The sequence below is a fragment of the Clupea harengus genome, chromosome 26 (genome assembly GCF_900700415.2).
Source record: "Clupea harengus chromosome 26, Ch_v2.0.2, whole genome shotgun sequence".
Classification (NCBI taxonomy): Eukaryota; Metazoa; Chordata; class Actinopteri; order Clupeiformes; family Clupeidae; genus Clupea; species Clupea harengus.
In genome coordinates, this window is record NC_045177.1 from 4,263,237 (window position 1) to 4,279,052 (window position 15,816).

Here is a 15,816-nt window from a genome sequence, read left to right on the forward strand (position 1 = left end):
AATCGTTTGAAAGGATAGTATGGGCCATGTCATTACTTGGTCCGTATATCACCAGGCACTTTTCTTTCTTTCCAAATGTGGGCATCTGGACGATGCTAAACAACACCGCTGGGTCTTTACTGCTTTAATGGTTGTATATTTTAAAAAAGATTTGTTTTGGGGCTATTTGCCTTTAATGAGATAGGACAGTGAAGGTTTGGACAGGAAATTATATGGAGAGAAGAGGTGGGGAATGGGATCGGGAAATGACAGCGGGTCGGATTCGAACCCGTGTCCCCGTGGGCATTCAAGCCCGTATATGGTCGGGGCTACTGCTTGCGCCACAGTGCCCCCCTAATGGTTGTATATTTTGACACAAATATTCACCTTCCTAAAATAGTCCTAGCTTTTTGTCACTAGGTTTAATGAGTTTTGTACATATAGCAAGTCTTCTCAGTTGTCTGTCAAGCAGTCACCGACATATGGGCAGTAGATTTGAGACCGCAGGATGCAGACCTGTGTGCCCTTCTACAGAGGAACCGAGAGCTCTCTAGCTTCAGAGCACACTTAGAGAAGTAGGCTCAGACAAAGCATCATTTAACAGTCAAAAGAGCGTTAGATTCCTTTAGCTGCCCATCCGAACAATGAGAGAGAGAGAGAGGATAACTCTTCCAGTACCAGTATTGCGTTTAGTCATACTATGACAGCCGTTTAGACTCCACATATCCAATATCTTGGCTATATCAATAAAACTCGTTGTAACATTTTTTTTTTTTTTTAAGGGCACAGTAAATGAGTGGGCGAGGGATATTGGGATATGACAGAAGGTCCGATTCGAACCCAGGTGGATGTGGACACTTGGACCTGTACATGGTTGGAATGCTACCACAGCTCCCCTCACAATCACATGGTTTTATTGTTTCATGAATCGGTAGACTAGACCAGTGGTTCTCAAACTTTTTGTCCGGGGACCCCGTAAAATCCATTTGCCAAGTCTCGCGACCCCCCACACATTTTGACAGGATATTATAGGTCTAAATTCAGTTTCATCTTGAATGATGAGACTGCTTGCTGAGACAATATTAGTTTTCATTATCCACCCTGATGTAGAAAACACCATTTCTGATAGATTATACAGCATGTCAAAGCCTAATATGTTAATGCACAGGGCAGCAAGATCATTCCGCGACCCCAAAAAAACGTTTGGCGACCCCACTTGGGGTCCCGACCCCTAGTTTGAGAACCACTGGACTAGACAAGCACACTTGTTTTTCATCAATCGGTAGACTAGACAAGCACACTTGTTTTTCCTTTGGCACCACCCTCAGGCATAAAAGCACTTCCTGGCTGGCTGGCCTTGGTCTCCGTTCTATGGCATTAGTCAACACCTGTATTCTAAGAGTTAATTGATGTCCGCTTCTGAAGAAACCATAGCCAGCAAGCTGATCATTCTCTCTCTGCTGTTATGGGAAAACATGCACCTTCTCTCAAGATGATGTAAAGTAACTTCAGACTGAACAAAAGCTAGCTCAAATTGGATATGATGTTAGCGAGAATGCTTTTTATTATTATTTATTATTAATAGCTGGTCATTGCATTCCATAATTTGTGTTTGTGTATTGTAAGATTGTCGTGTTTTATGGTGTATTCAGATGAAACACCAACTGTTATTCTGTATTATAACATTACTCTATTTTAGCTCTCAAGTTAGTTGCGGTCGCAGGATCTTGCAAAGGACTCGATTGAATGTCGGTACGATGGGTAGGCTGCTGGTTTAATCTGTGTATTCTAAGCAACAGATCGCAACATGTTAGAGAAAGAGATGGCGAGAGAGATATCATCAATGAGGTAGTCGTGTAAATCTGTTTTGTGTTGGCCTTGCATCCCTTTGATTTCCAAAGGCAGCAATATTTCCTCAATCACCCAGCATCACTCCTTGCTCAGTTCTCTCACCACACATAGCCACACAAAATCCCACAATATCATACAAGGCATATTCAGATATAGGAAGGTAGAATACACAACATTGTGGGGTGTGTTTGGGGGGCTGGTTCTAAGGAAGGGGGTAGGAAGGGGAACAGTTTAGGTGTGAAAGGTGTGGGCCTGCAGACAGGAAGGTCTGGGTTAGGGTTAGTTTAGGTGTGAAAGGTGTGAAGGCCTGCAGACAGGAAGGTCTGGGTTAGGGTTAGTTTCGGTGTGAAAGGTGTGAAGGCCTGCAGACAGGAAGGTCTGTCTGACCATTTGAATGTTAATGAAGGTGGCGCCTCAATGTGCAAATGCTGCTGGCGCCTTGTGAGAGATATCAAGGGATATCTGTTGGTGGTCAGTGAGTTGATTTGACCTCCAAAGGTTGAAAGGTCAGGAATCCAAATGGATTTGCATTGGATGTTACATGCAGATATCCTTCAGCTGATCAAGCCACGTGCTTCCATTCACACTTATGATCAGATGCTTCACAACAGCTTCACAATGTCCTTTCCTATCTTCCATTGCTCCCCTGACATGGCTCAGGAGTGAGTTTCTCTTCTTATTTGGTCACTTTTCTCAAGCTTCTCCTACAGATTCACAACCTTCTTTTTCTCTTATATCCGTATTGGCAGAAGAGGAACAGTGACTTTTTACATTGCTTCCTTGATCTTGGTGATCACTTGCTTGTATTGTGTGCTTTAATACAACAATCACCTCACACTTGCTGTATCCAATTTTCACATGCTTTAGTATTTTTTAGTATTCATAAATTATTATATTTTTTATTTTTGGTTGGATAAAAAAAGCATCCTGCAGCATCCTACCCTCAAGCTGATCTTAATTGTCTTGAGTAAAAACGCTCCAACTACTTTCAGTTTTAAATCTAGACTAAAGACCAAACTTTTTGCCTTCTGCTAACTGGCCATGAACAGTTCCTTTGAAGTATTATTGCTTACTCTAATAGACTAGTGATTGTTATTATTCTTTTTATGCTTTTATTTCCTATATTTTACTATTTTTATGCCTTAATGTTCTCATGCTTTTATTTTCTATAATTTACTGTTTTTATGATCATGCACTGACCTTTTGCTTTTTTAAAAAAAAAATTGTTTTATGTGAAGCACATTGTTGTGCATGTATGTGAAGCACATTGAATGACCACGGTGTATGAATTGCGCTGTATAAATAAAATTGCCTTGCCTTGCCTTGCCTTACCTTGCCTTGAGTCACCTATATGGTGACTTATTGCACTGGTCGAGAGTTTCAGTATTAGGCTGTTAGCTATTTTTCCCCGAAGCTGGTTGCAATCGTTCTGCGACTGTGGCTAACCGGCATAGGTTCTGCTTACTGTGGTCAACTGCCTTGTGGTGTTTGCAGTTCAGAAGATTGCCACTTCATATTTTGATGACAAAACTGAGCACCTTGACAAATGTTGCCGCTCATTTTCCTACTTCCTGGGCTGAACCAGCTCCCATGGCTCTCTCATTACTGGTGATATTAAGGGGTTGGATTAAATATATCTCTATAATTATAATTATAATTTTTTTTTTTTTTTTTGCACTATATCTTTATGTTTCTTTGATGTCTATTTTTATGTGCATGTCATTTCTTTGTGCATATTATGTATTTGCTGTAAAGCACTTTGAGCTGCATTCTTTTGCATGAAAGGTGCTATATAAAAAAGTTTTATTATTATTATTATTATTATTATTCATCTCTTTTCAATTTGTTCTATGCTCTGCTTGTTCTTTCAGCCACCCTCAAGATAGAAAGATGAACAATACAATTAACAATAAAAGAAGAGAGTGATGTGGAATTGGAGGTCATGTGGATAGACTGAGATATGCCACTAAGTAGTCAAATATGACGTCAAAAGGAGGAGCCCTGAAAAGAAACAAGCAACTGAACGATTTCTAAAAACAAGTTGATGTTACGGTAGAGTTGGGAGATGTGGTCTACAGTATGTCTGAACGCATGTGTGAGATAGAGAAGTGTATTTTCGCATAAGTGTAACAATGTGTGTGTGTGCGTGTGTGTGTGTGTGTGTGTGTGTGTGTGTGTGTGTGTGTGTGTGTGTGTATGTGTGTGCGTGTGCGTGTGCGTGTGCGTGTGTGTGTGTGTGTGTGTGTGTGTGTGTGTGTGTGCGTGCGTGTGTGTGTGCGTGTGTGTGCGTGCGCGCACGCACGCACAAATGTTGTAACATTGCAGAGAAACCTTCTTTTTTTGCTTTGGAAACTAGAGTTCTGTTTAGGGAGGAAGTTCCCTATTCTACAGGATGTCTGCAGGCGTTGCAACAATGGAACACGGGCCCTCAGATGACATGACAAACGTAAACACGTAAGCCACTGGACGGGCCACTTCAACAGCACACATGACAGAGAAAGATCACGGAGAGCGTTAAGACATAACGTCACTTTAACTGAGACAATAGGTTTACCTTTTAATAAAGTTTTTCTAATTTCAAATAGTCAATGATTGGTATGTACGGGTGTACAGAGTCATCATGTTTCATGTGAGTAAAGGAAACATAGATGAAAGAGAGAAACACAGATGAAAGATGAAAAGATGGCCGAAAGGGAAGGAGGTATACAGTAGTTCTGCCACCATGCCATTTCTCTTCCTATCAGTACTCTGGATCAAGGCTTCATATGCGGTGTGCACCATGAACTACAGCAGCTAGCAGCTCCTCATCTGCCTCAGTAGGTCCCACATCCTGTTGCTTATCTCTGCTCTTACAAACATGTCAAAACTCGGTCAACAACAACATGTTCCTAATCCCTCTCAACGTTCAAAACTATAACCAAGAATATTAGGCCTTATTATGGAGAGATTAAGAAGAAAACGCTGTCGTTACATGTGAGTTTGTAACTTGTATTGAACAGGTGAACACATGGTGGCTGGTGGGTTTCTGCCAACGGTTGTGTACTGGGAATGAAATGGGGTCACACAATGTTGCACACTTGTAAAGGCAAAAATAAATAGCACATTGCACATTGTATTTGTCAGTTCAGTTCTACCACTAAAAATGTATATCTTTGTACAAAATGCTGCAAAAAGTTAAGGCAGATCATCTCAGAAAGTGAAAGTCGCAATGCCGCAACGACACATGGAAACAAAGAAGTATTTATAACATAAAAAAATCACACTAGAAAAACGATGTAGTTCTCAAACAAAAAAGACCTGTACGGTGGTAAATTCTTCTTTTAATGCAAAATGCGCAGGTCCATGTAAAGTAGCAGGGGGGGTCATTATGTGGGTGCAATGCTGGATAGTAAGAGGTCCATGCAACTTTTCATCTGCTAAAGGCTGAACTTATACTGCAGTTTGCTTAAATAAATGTTTATACTAGTTAATACTACTCTCACTACAATGGAACAAGTAGAATGTTGGTGTGGCACTTTGGTTGTAATGTAAAAAGATTCATGCTGTGTGATTACTTTGGTTGTAATGTAAAAAGATTCATGCTGTGTGATTACTTTGGTTGTAATGTCAAAAGATTATTACTTTTTTTGGTAAAGTCTGGAGTGTTACATTTATGTTGTGATGTCATGTATATTATACATATTCATCCACAAAAAGTAATGACAGTTGCCTGAAAAAATTGATAAAGACCTCTGTGCCTGCTGTCTGGTGACTGTGAATTCCATGTGTTACGTAGGCGGCTAAAAGAATGAACCTGGGTCTGGAAAACATTTTATTTATACGGTAGGCAAGCCTCAGAATCGTCAAACAACGACAGGAAGAGGGGAGGCTTTTAGACCGTATAACTATATACTCCCACAGTTACACAGACACAGAGCACTAAGAATACTTGCGGATTATTAGGTCTTTGTTCAGGACTATGTATATCAGCTTTTAGTTTTTTTCCGATTGTGAAACTCAGAACTGAATGAGGTTACAAAATAAAACAGTGACATAGTTGACAGGATGTGGTAAAGTTAGCCCTCGACGGCTGTGCTTCGGTGTCCACACATCTCATGTGAGCATTTCTGTATTGTCGTGAGAAAATGACTGCTAGCCGTTTAATGTCCCAGTGCAACCAAATTGTTTGCTGACAGTTCGCCAGTCTGGCATGAAGCTCCTTTAAGTGACAGCCAAGGGCATTCAGCACTCTCTAGTACTTTGAAACACATGTTTAGGGGTGCTTTACAAAGCTGTGTGTCTTGTGTATTTATTCTCAAATTCAGGGTTAAGAATATGCACATAATGGAGTCAAATAATTTGGTTTTGTGTTTTTACATTTTATGTCCTTTTTACATTCACATAACTGTAACTGTCCAACTCCAATTTCCGTGCCACTTTATCATGGAATCTTAATAATAGCAGTGTCATAAACCTCAAAGCCTTTTAATTCCAGTAAATCTACTGACAAATAAAATATAATCTAAGAAGTGCCAAAAATAAGTGAAATGTAGAGCTAAGAAAGTTTCCAAGACACAGCTCAAGTTTAAGCATAATAATCATTTTGAGGGTTAGGGTTAGGGTTAGGGTTTGCCCTAAGCCCTACGGTTTGCAATGAGTAAACCTCACTCCCCGACACCTTAGCAGACATGCTAGCGACATGTGTTAACGTTAACCCTAGCGACAGACACCAGGAACCATGGGTGTCAGCCTCCTTGCTAGCATGCTCGTCTAGACTGTGAATTATTGCTTGTCTTCAAAATGCAGGTAAAATTGGTGGCTCACGGCACCACAATCTCAAAATGTCTGAATAAAAACAGAGGTGACACCAAAAATAGCGTATTCATTTTTTCCGATACCCCAGCATGCCTTGCAGGACAGACATTCAAAATCAGGGCTTACCTGACACATGAGTATGGCACCCAACTCTTGGGACTGGCCATGGTTATCTCTCGTGCTTCTAGCAGGTCTCCCAGCATGCACAGGGAAACCCTTACAGATGACCCAGAGTGCAGTTGTGCATTTGGTCTTCGTTCAACATAAGAGGGTTCATCACTGTGCTGCTCATTGACCTCCGATGGCTACCCAAGGCTGCCCAAATGAGATTCAAATTACTAATGCTTGCCTACAGAGTGACTTCTGCACCCATCTACTTGAACTCCATCACACAGGCCAACACTCCTTCTAAACTACTGTTTTCCTCCAATAACATCGTCTGGTATTGCCATCCCTACATACAATCAATCAATCAATCAAACTTTATTTGTACAGTGAATTTCATGCCAGGAGGTACAACCTCAACAACAAACACTTTTTTCCGGAGATAAATAAACAGGAAATGACGTACTAACCCCACTTTTACACCCGAACATGTCTAACTCACACTTACTGTGCACTTCTTTACATGATCTCCTTGCATTCTGTCTTATTAAATAGATGTAGTACTCAGTGCTCACCCCAAGGTCTGCACTGCACTACACTGAGGCTTGAGTGTTGATTTGGATCAAATGAATAAATGTAAATGTAAGTAGATAGTAGACCGTGTAGATAGTGCTCACACACATATACAAAGAGAGAGAGAGAGAGAGAGAGAGAGAGATAGAGAGAGAGAGAGAGAGAGAGAGAGAGAATGTTGGGGTACTGTCGAGGCCCAGGGCTATGGCCTTAGAATACGGCCATAGTAACTGACACGGATGCTGTGTTTGTCCTCTTTCCGTGATGTTTCTGCTCATAAACACGGTCATTTCACCTTTCACTATCTGCCAGTCAAGAGACATCGTCCCTATGACACAATGCTGCCCACTGCACATCGGATGCTTCATTCGTTCCCATTAGAACTATCTTTACCTCTCTACTTGGCCTTGGTCAGTATCAACTGTTCCCAGATCTGTGCCATTCACCTCTATCCCCTAAAAAGATCAGGATGCTGAAGAGGCACAGCCGATTGCCTATAGGAATGCACTCAATCATCCCATTCTCCAGGTAAGTAGTTATGATTAACATCTACAAGTGAATGCAAACCCTCCCCTCCCTCTAAGCAGCCATGAGCCTACCAGTTGGCAAGGCCACCTCACCCATTCTGGGGTCTTGTCCAAGCAATCTGCAACTTATTTGTAAACATAAGCACACCTAGAAAAGGATAATATGGGTAGACAGCCTACAAAGTTTGAGCTTTTTATGTATATGCGTTCATGTTTCAGATGTTCAACTTTCATTTGAGGTTAGGTCCCCACTACAGGTATTTTGTAGATGCAGACATATTCCCATATTGGCACCTCTTAATGGATACAGAGATTGTATTAATTTAGGAACCTTTGTCCATCATGGATACTGCAGACTGTTGTCACAGCAGGGTAAGGTTAACTTGTATTTCATGTTTCACCCTAACCTAGGTTACGGTAAGCAGTGGTTAGCCAGCTTACTCTCACTGGTGATCAGCCAGCTCTCAACATGTTAGCATATATTAGGCTACCAAAAACCACAACAACAAAAAAAAGGTAATTCCCTTCTGTCTAGAGGTGCTATGATTTGAACCCACTCCACGCAGCTCATTTTTCCACCGATCCGTCCTCTCGGAGACTAATGTTTTCTGACTGACTTCCATTGGTTTCTGGCCTGACCAATATGGCGGCGGCATATACATAGAAACCAGAGAGACATCGGCATCGGTTCAGCATGGTTTTATACTATTTAACCAATTTTCAAAACTAATTTGATTAAAATGGGAATTTTGTCAATATTGAAACCAGCATTCCAGTTTCATCAGTTTATTCACATGATTTAGTTTCCAGCAAAAAAAAAAAAAAACACATTTTAACTTTAATATCTGTCAAATAACCTTCAAGGACTTGAATATCTATATTATGAAGTAGTAATAAGTTATTAATTATATTACTTAATCATCAGAAGTAGATAAAATCATGTTAAGATAAACTGCAACTATATAATAAACGCCCAATAAAAGAATAATTCACATTAAAACAAAATAGATATGATATTTATTAAATATGAAGAGAAAGTGACAATAATTTATGTTGTGAGCAACAAATTATTGTAAAATTATTAAGAGGGTCTATGCTCCTGAAGCAACATGTTGATTGTCAGGAATTGTTTATGGCGCCGTCTGAGCCACTATGCTTTTTCCCAGAGTTGATTTGAGCTCACACATTAAATGGACAGCTACAGGACCTTGAGAAGCAATTCACTGAATTTGACAAAAAGTGTACTGGCTTAGAACTGCTCCTTTAATAGCTCATACCCCTCTTAAATGTCAGGCACTTCAGGTCCAGTTAACAAGTGAAGACGTGGTTTTCAATATTTTCTCCTTGATTGGCTACTTGCTTCCATTGTAACTCAAGTCATTAAGTCATCAAGTCCTAAAAGTTATAGATGAAGGCATAACTGTACAACTGCCTTTTGTGTCATGTTTCCCACTGTAGAGAAACGCATGTATTGCTCACATACACCTTATTAACAACCTTGGTTGTGATTCCAGTTGCCTACCAAAAGTCCAAGGCCACTGTGCCGTGCACCACAAACAGAAGCACAATCGTGACATTGAGAAGGAAAGTCAGAGAGATAAGAGCTAAAGCATCGGTAGGGTAGGATGTGATACAGACAGAAATTTAAAACAAATAAAAAAAGAAAAGAAATGTAATGATGCTTGACTGTATGTTGCGCCTCTCTCTTTTGCATAGGCACAAAAATAGTACACTGGGAATGCAAACTGAATCTCACGTTATCGGGCTCACCCACGTGCCCTGACACTGCAGGCAATGAAACTCAGGAGTGTGATAACCCCGACGCCCACAACAGCTCTTTTGCTCTTTTGATCTCATGTAACAGCCATGTATTGAGATGCCTAAGGTGATACCGTTTTCAGCGTGGCAGGGATGCTGTTCCTCCACTGATACAGACCCAATAAAAGAGTGGGGAAAATGATGCCTCGGCCAAAACCGGCACTTCCCCTTTCCGCTTGCCAATAAAAGCTACATCTCAGATAACCGTAGTGCAGCACGTTCTGGCCGTTAAGAATCAGAGGCATCTACCACAGTGAGTTTTACAAATTTAAGTGCTTTACAAACTGTTTTTGCACAACGTACACAAACCTCAGCAGAATTATCAGATTTGTTTCAGGTCTGGAGAAGCCAGAAGGTGGTTCAGAGGAACGCTACTTGGATGTAAATGATAACGTATCATCTGGGCTTTAACACTGTAGCCTACCTGTATTCAAATAAAGCCAAAGGTTAAACACCTGACGTTGAACCCTGACAACGTGCCTGTTAGATGGTCGGTTTTGAGATGTTTCAAGACCAAATTAAACAAATTAACATGCTAGCAAATTAGACATTCAAACGTAAATCGCACCATAGTGGCCTGTATGCTTCGTGATTTCGATAGGACGAGGCTATTTTATAACTAAAACGATGCGATACGTGTTTGTGCATCTTTGTTGTTCAATGTGAAATTCTATTTTACGACACGTAGCCTACAAGGCCTTTCCTTTCCTTATGGACACTTCTAACCAGATGCCAAGCCGTAAACCCTCGAGTTAAACTGAGTTTTCTGGCCGCAATGAACCCGGGTTGAGTTGAACTAACCTAGCCTATAGCCTGATTGCCTATATCGCCTATGGATGTACTGATATTAGGCTTCATGTAATAATTTGAGGTCTAACTATGCTATAAAATGTTTATACGCTGAATTATCCTGGGACTTTAAAAGGATCCGGCTAAAATTATTGTTCAAAAGCACATTAGGTAAATTAGTATTTTCAATTATAATTTTGAAAGATAGGCTCTCGACGCGCAAAACAGCCAGATATGAAGTCCTACGCAGTCATGAGCTGCGGCAAGGTTAATTTAAGCCTTCGTACACTCTATGATCGTATAGCGTATGAGCAATGTGATCTGAATTAGGACTAGGCTACATAGTGTGGGCGTGTGTGTATGTCTGTGTGTGTGTGTGTGTCTGTGTGTGTGTGTGTATGGGCGGGAGGGGGGCCATACAATGTATGATGTCTGTTGTTATTATATAGCCTACATACACGCGTGTGTGTGTGTGTGTGTGTGTGAGAGAGATATATTTTATACGTTCGGAAAGACACTACAAATCACGGCTTTGCATACTGTTTGTTAAATTCTTGACGCTATGCCTACCGGACACTCATTGCTACGTTCCGTCTCGGCATCTTGCACACAGTTAAAAAAAAATGACCAGTAGCCTACTAGAAGCCTACGTCGAGCACATAGCTACTGATATAGGCTACAGCGTAACCTAGGAGCATACCTTTTTACCCGAGCCGTATTTTGACACAGTCCAGCGGGCGCGTTGCTCCCCATCGGGCCCTGGTTCATCCTCATCTCCAAGCAGCCCCACGGATGCTGAGTCTGAATCCTCCCCTTCTTCTAGATCCTCTCCTTCCTCAACCTCCGACGTTTTGAGGCGCTTAGGGGCCCTCTCATATTCACCGTCTGCATATTCTTCAATCAGTGACATCTCGAAAGCAGACTATTATTTGCCTTCTGTTTCACGCCAAATCTTTGCGCTGTGTCTGGATATGCAGTGTGCAGATATAAGTCACATGTGTTTTTCTTGAGCGCTGTCAACCTATGTCACGAGCGTGGTGCGAGCCGCAATCATTAGACTACCAGGACTGAATGACATCTAACAGCACGCCCTCGCGTTTGAGCGTAGCCTACCTTCAGGCTTTGACAGCCGGAGCGTGCGTCACCGGTCCTTTCATTGGACACCTTCTAGTCGGCTCTATGAACAATGCCGTCGATTGGTTCAGTGGCTCATGCGTAGGCTTAACCAGTGAAGACTCTTGGCGAGTTTTAAAGGAACACAGAAGTTCTTGAGACGTAACAAAACATGCAGTTATCAAACATGTAGAAATCTCAAATAGTTTAATGTTTGCGTTTAATTGTTTTTTTTTTTTTTTTACTCAAGTAGCCCATTGAGTTTCGCAGCTAATAGGCTGCTCACCTTTTCCTGGATTGAGCTGACATTGTAAGTAGCCTACTAGCCTACAGCACCGCATGCAAGCAATATTTAAATTTTAATTGAACTTATTATTTTTAATAAACTGGTTTCAAATTCACATTCTAACACAACAACGTAATTTATTGGAAGGAGTAGGCTAGTGTTCACGCCTGTAGGCCTGTCTGACATCTTCCATCTTCAGAATTTCATATTTCAATCAGCTTTTCAGTATTATTCAGAGAAATGTTGCGTTTATTTGTCCTTCTCGATTATCTGCATAAAGATACAGATGAGTCTATCAAAACATCAAAACATCATCGGCGTCTTGCAGAACAATACACAAGAACCAACCTTTTAGTGACTTATACCAAAAGGAGAGGGTGCAGACAGTTTTATACGAGGACACAACACACTTTAGGGGTGGGGGCAAATACGCTAACAGCAGAAATCACATACACTCGATTATGCATTGCACACGGACTCAAAAAGGATAACAGAAATACACGTTATCATTAACACAGGCTAAAAACACAAGTAGCGTACATTCGGAAAGGGAACATTAAGCACAAAATAAAACATTGACATTATCTACAACACAGACCCATAACAAAACGGAAGCGCACAACCCCCCTTGCACGCCACAATATCGTATTTTTTTTACCGTAATTGTAGGCTACTCCAAAACTTGTCTACATGAATGAAATAGTTTTAGCTTGAATGTCTTGAATGAAATTCACAGATATGATCTGTGAGAATCTCGTTGAGTTGGTGTGAAAGGAGCTGTCGTTACACGATGGTAGTCCTCTACCCGATCATAGACATATATATATGTATATATATCTATGTACCCGATAGTAGTCCCGCACATCGCGCATGCTCAGACACAAACGGTTTACGGCAGAAGGCTCAACGTCAACATATGGGGCTGTCTTAACGCATAATGTGGGTATATTTAATGTAATATTTAATTATTAAAAGTCTGGAGACGGAGTAAGGGTAAAAGGCAAATAGTTTGTATAATGAAGAAGTGAGAAAATATAGCAGTAGGTAAAACAAATAAAGCATTGATGTGCTAGCCAATAGAACTTGACAGGGAGAACAAAAGAGGATGTCCAGTATATCTTTAACTTCTTTACTTCTTTATTATACAAACGTTAAGAACTTACAGCTGTATACAATGACCAAACTTCTTAGTATACCGTCTTTCGCGAACTTCCATCAGCTTTAGCCAGCGATTGTATTCCGCTGTCTACAGTGTCGCAAAGTGGCGACTGATCGGGTAGTGCGCATGCGGACTACCATCGGGTAGAGGACTACCATCGTGTAGCGACAGGAGCCTTAGGACAATGTTGCAGCTAATATAGAAAAAGGTCCAAATCTTACCTCTCTATAAATGAGCCCAGATGGAGAGAGAAAATACATTGAATTACACAATGCCACTGTACTTTATAGGTTTATTTTGATTTATAAAGACCTTTAAAACATGAACTGAGATTCATCCTCTCGGTCTCTGTCCTTTTGCCCCAGGATAGAGTTAGACTATCCACTGTGCTGATATACCATTTGAAAGTGACCATATAGACTTAGTACAGGTCTATTACCAACACAAAGTAAGCTATAACTGATGAGATAAAGAGGATACATTGGTGTTGGAAGAGGTCAAACTTGGACTAGTCTAAAAATGGGGAAACAAGAGATTGACAGGCTGTGACTGTGCAATCATAGGACAGTTCATAACGGTCCCTAGTAAAAATTTGGACCCAAAAATATCTAAAAATAGGGCCCATGTTGAAAAATCCTGAAGTTTCTCTTTAAGTGTCCGAAACTTGTTGATACTTAATGTAAGATACATTATCCTTCAAATGTAAATATTGGTTATTGCTGGCTGTGGTAGATCTTACATAAGATTTATAGATTAACGTTGCTTTCTTCCCAACTTGTTTTAAGCGGCTGAACGATGTTAAATTGGTTTGCTTGTTTGGTTCGGTTGCTAGCGTTGACGTGCTTCCTACATGAATAGGAAGCCGGGGCAAAACAACAACGCTATGTGAGTCAAACACGGACTAAATACTGGCTAACAGTACTTTAAAAAAACATTTCCTCTTCAAACACAATGCTGCATTTTTAAGAAAAATGGGCCATAACATGATATGAAATACTTGGTAGCTCAGTGGGTGTGATTAGCCTTGTTAAAAACTCCACTTAATGTTACTAGTAAAGGGGATAAAGTATGGTGTGATGAGCTGATAAGTCAGTGGCAATAAATCATTTTAGCACACTCGACTCTAACTTTGAATCGTACATTTAGGTTTCAGTATAGATTAGTCAGTAGGTAAAATTGTAGGCTACTATTTGTGTTATTGGTGTTCAGGTTGCAATGATTAATATGATTCATAAGAAAAAATGAAGCAGGTTATGAATTAATATCAATATCAATAATCAATATATCGTAATATCTAAGCATGTGTCGCGGGTGAGACATGACAGACTTAGTCACCAGGCTTTATTTTACAGTCCAAAATGAAAATCAAAAGGCAAAATGTCACTATGGGGCACACAGCTGGGCGGAGGGGTGGCTGAGGGGCCTCTCTGCTGCTGTCTGGTCTCCTAGGTCGTGGAGGCTTCCCCAAGGGCTTGCCAAATTCCTGACTGACACAAGTTGGCTTTTGGGGAAACGCATTGACAAAGCCTATGAAGGGAAACTCTATGAAACGCTTGATGTTTAGGAGTGATGACATGTTTTAGCAATTGTGTGTCTCTGAGCCCATCCTCACCCTGCCTGATCCATCATGACCATTCATAGTGGAGGTGAACGCCTCAGATGGAGCATTGGAGCCATCTTCTCATAGCATTCTGTTGATGGAAAACTGCACCCTTGCGCCTTCTTTTCATGCTGCTGGACCGCCAGCTAGACCAGATATGACATTGGGTTGCTAGCAGCCAAGCTGGCGCAAGAAGAATGATGTCACTGGCTAAAGGGGGCCCAAACAGCCATATTTGGATTGGGCAGACCACAACAAAACTGACATACCTTCAACAAGCAAAGCCTTTGAACCGTCGATAGACTTGGTGGGCCTTCTTCTTTAAGGTGTGCCTTTACTCTTTTTAAGAAGACACTCCTGGTGGAAATCAGCTCTGCATTGTACAAAGACTTCTTAATCATTTTTGAACCCCTACACAGCATTATCTCTCAACGGGGAAGATTTCAATTGAGTATCTTAAACGTACTTAAATATAAATGCATATCAAACAGTATTTCCTTAAATGAACTGAGAATATCAAAGTGTACATAGGACATAAAACGCTGAATTCGCCCAGAAGATGGAAGTCCAATGAAATATAAAGCACAGATGATTCTTGTAAACAAAACAACGCACAGAAGTTAAACTCGGGAACAATTCAAACTCAGGAGAGTGCAAGGGCTCGAAAATAAACAGGAGATTTGGCGCAAGACCTGGAAGTTATAACACAGATCGCAGGAGTCGTAGTCGGGAACTTGTGGCTTCAGAGTCTCGTCCTAATACCAACGAGGCTAGACAAAGAGTGAAGGGAGTGAGGAGTTTATGTGCAGGCAATCAGGGGATCGGGAAGGTGACTGAGGCAGATGTGTTGAATCAGGAGGGGGCGTGGCAGGAGCAGGGCTCAGCTCTGGCGTGACACCCTACCCGGGGGAAAACTCTCCTGTGCAAAGACACATTTGTCTGCAGCTAGCTTCAGGCCATAATATCTAAGCCTGTACAGGACCCTCCACAGTCTTTCATCATGCTTCTCTAAGTCTCTGGAGAAAACAATGATGCCATCTCAGACGACAGAAGGTTTCTACCTTTTAAAGTTGAGTGTTAATTGGTAATGCCGCTATATAAATGAATAAAACTAGATTGAACCGTGAGATTTCGGTTTTCTAAGATAATGAACATCCAATTTAGAAGCTTCACGGGTCTAATGGCATCAAGTATTGTAATCATTTCTTTGATAAATTCATGC

General features: G+C 41.0%; 1 protein-coding gene across 1 annotated transcript in view; it reads right to left on the reverse strand.

Moving 5' to 3' along the window:
- The window catches only part of LOC105905807 (heterogeneous nuclear ribonucleoprotein L-like), a 33,467-nt gene extending 20,826 nt beyond the window's left edge, over window positions 1-12,641 (reverse strand). Inside the window, exon 1 of the mRNA XM_031563574.2 lies at window positions 11,137-12,641. Within this exon, the coding sequence (XP_031419434.1) occupies window positions 11,137-11,346 (210 nt within the window). The 5' untranslated portion in view covers window positions 11,347-12,641. The remainder of the gene's footprint in view (window positions 1-11,136) is intronic.
- Between the last annotated feature and the right edge of the window lie 3,175 nt (window positions 12,642-15,816).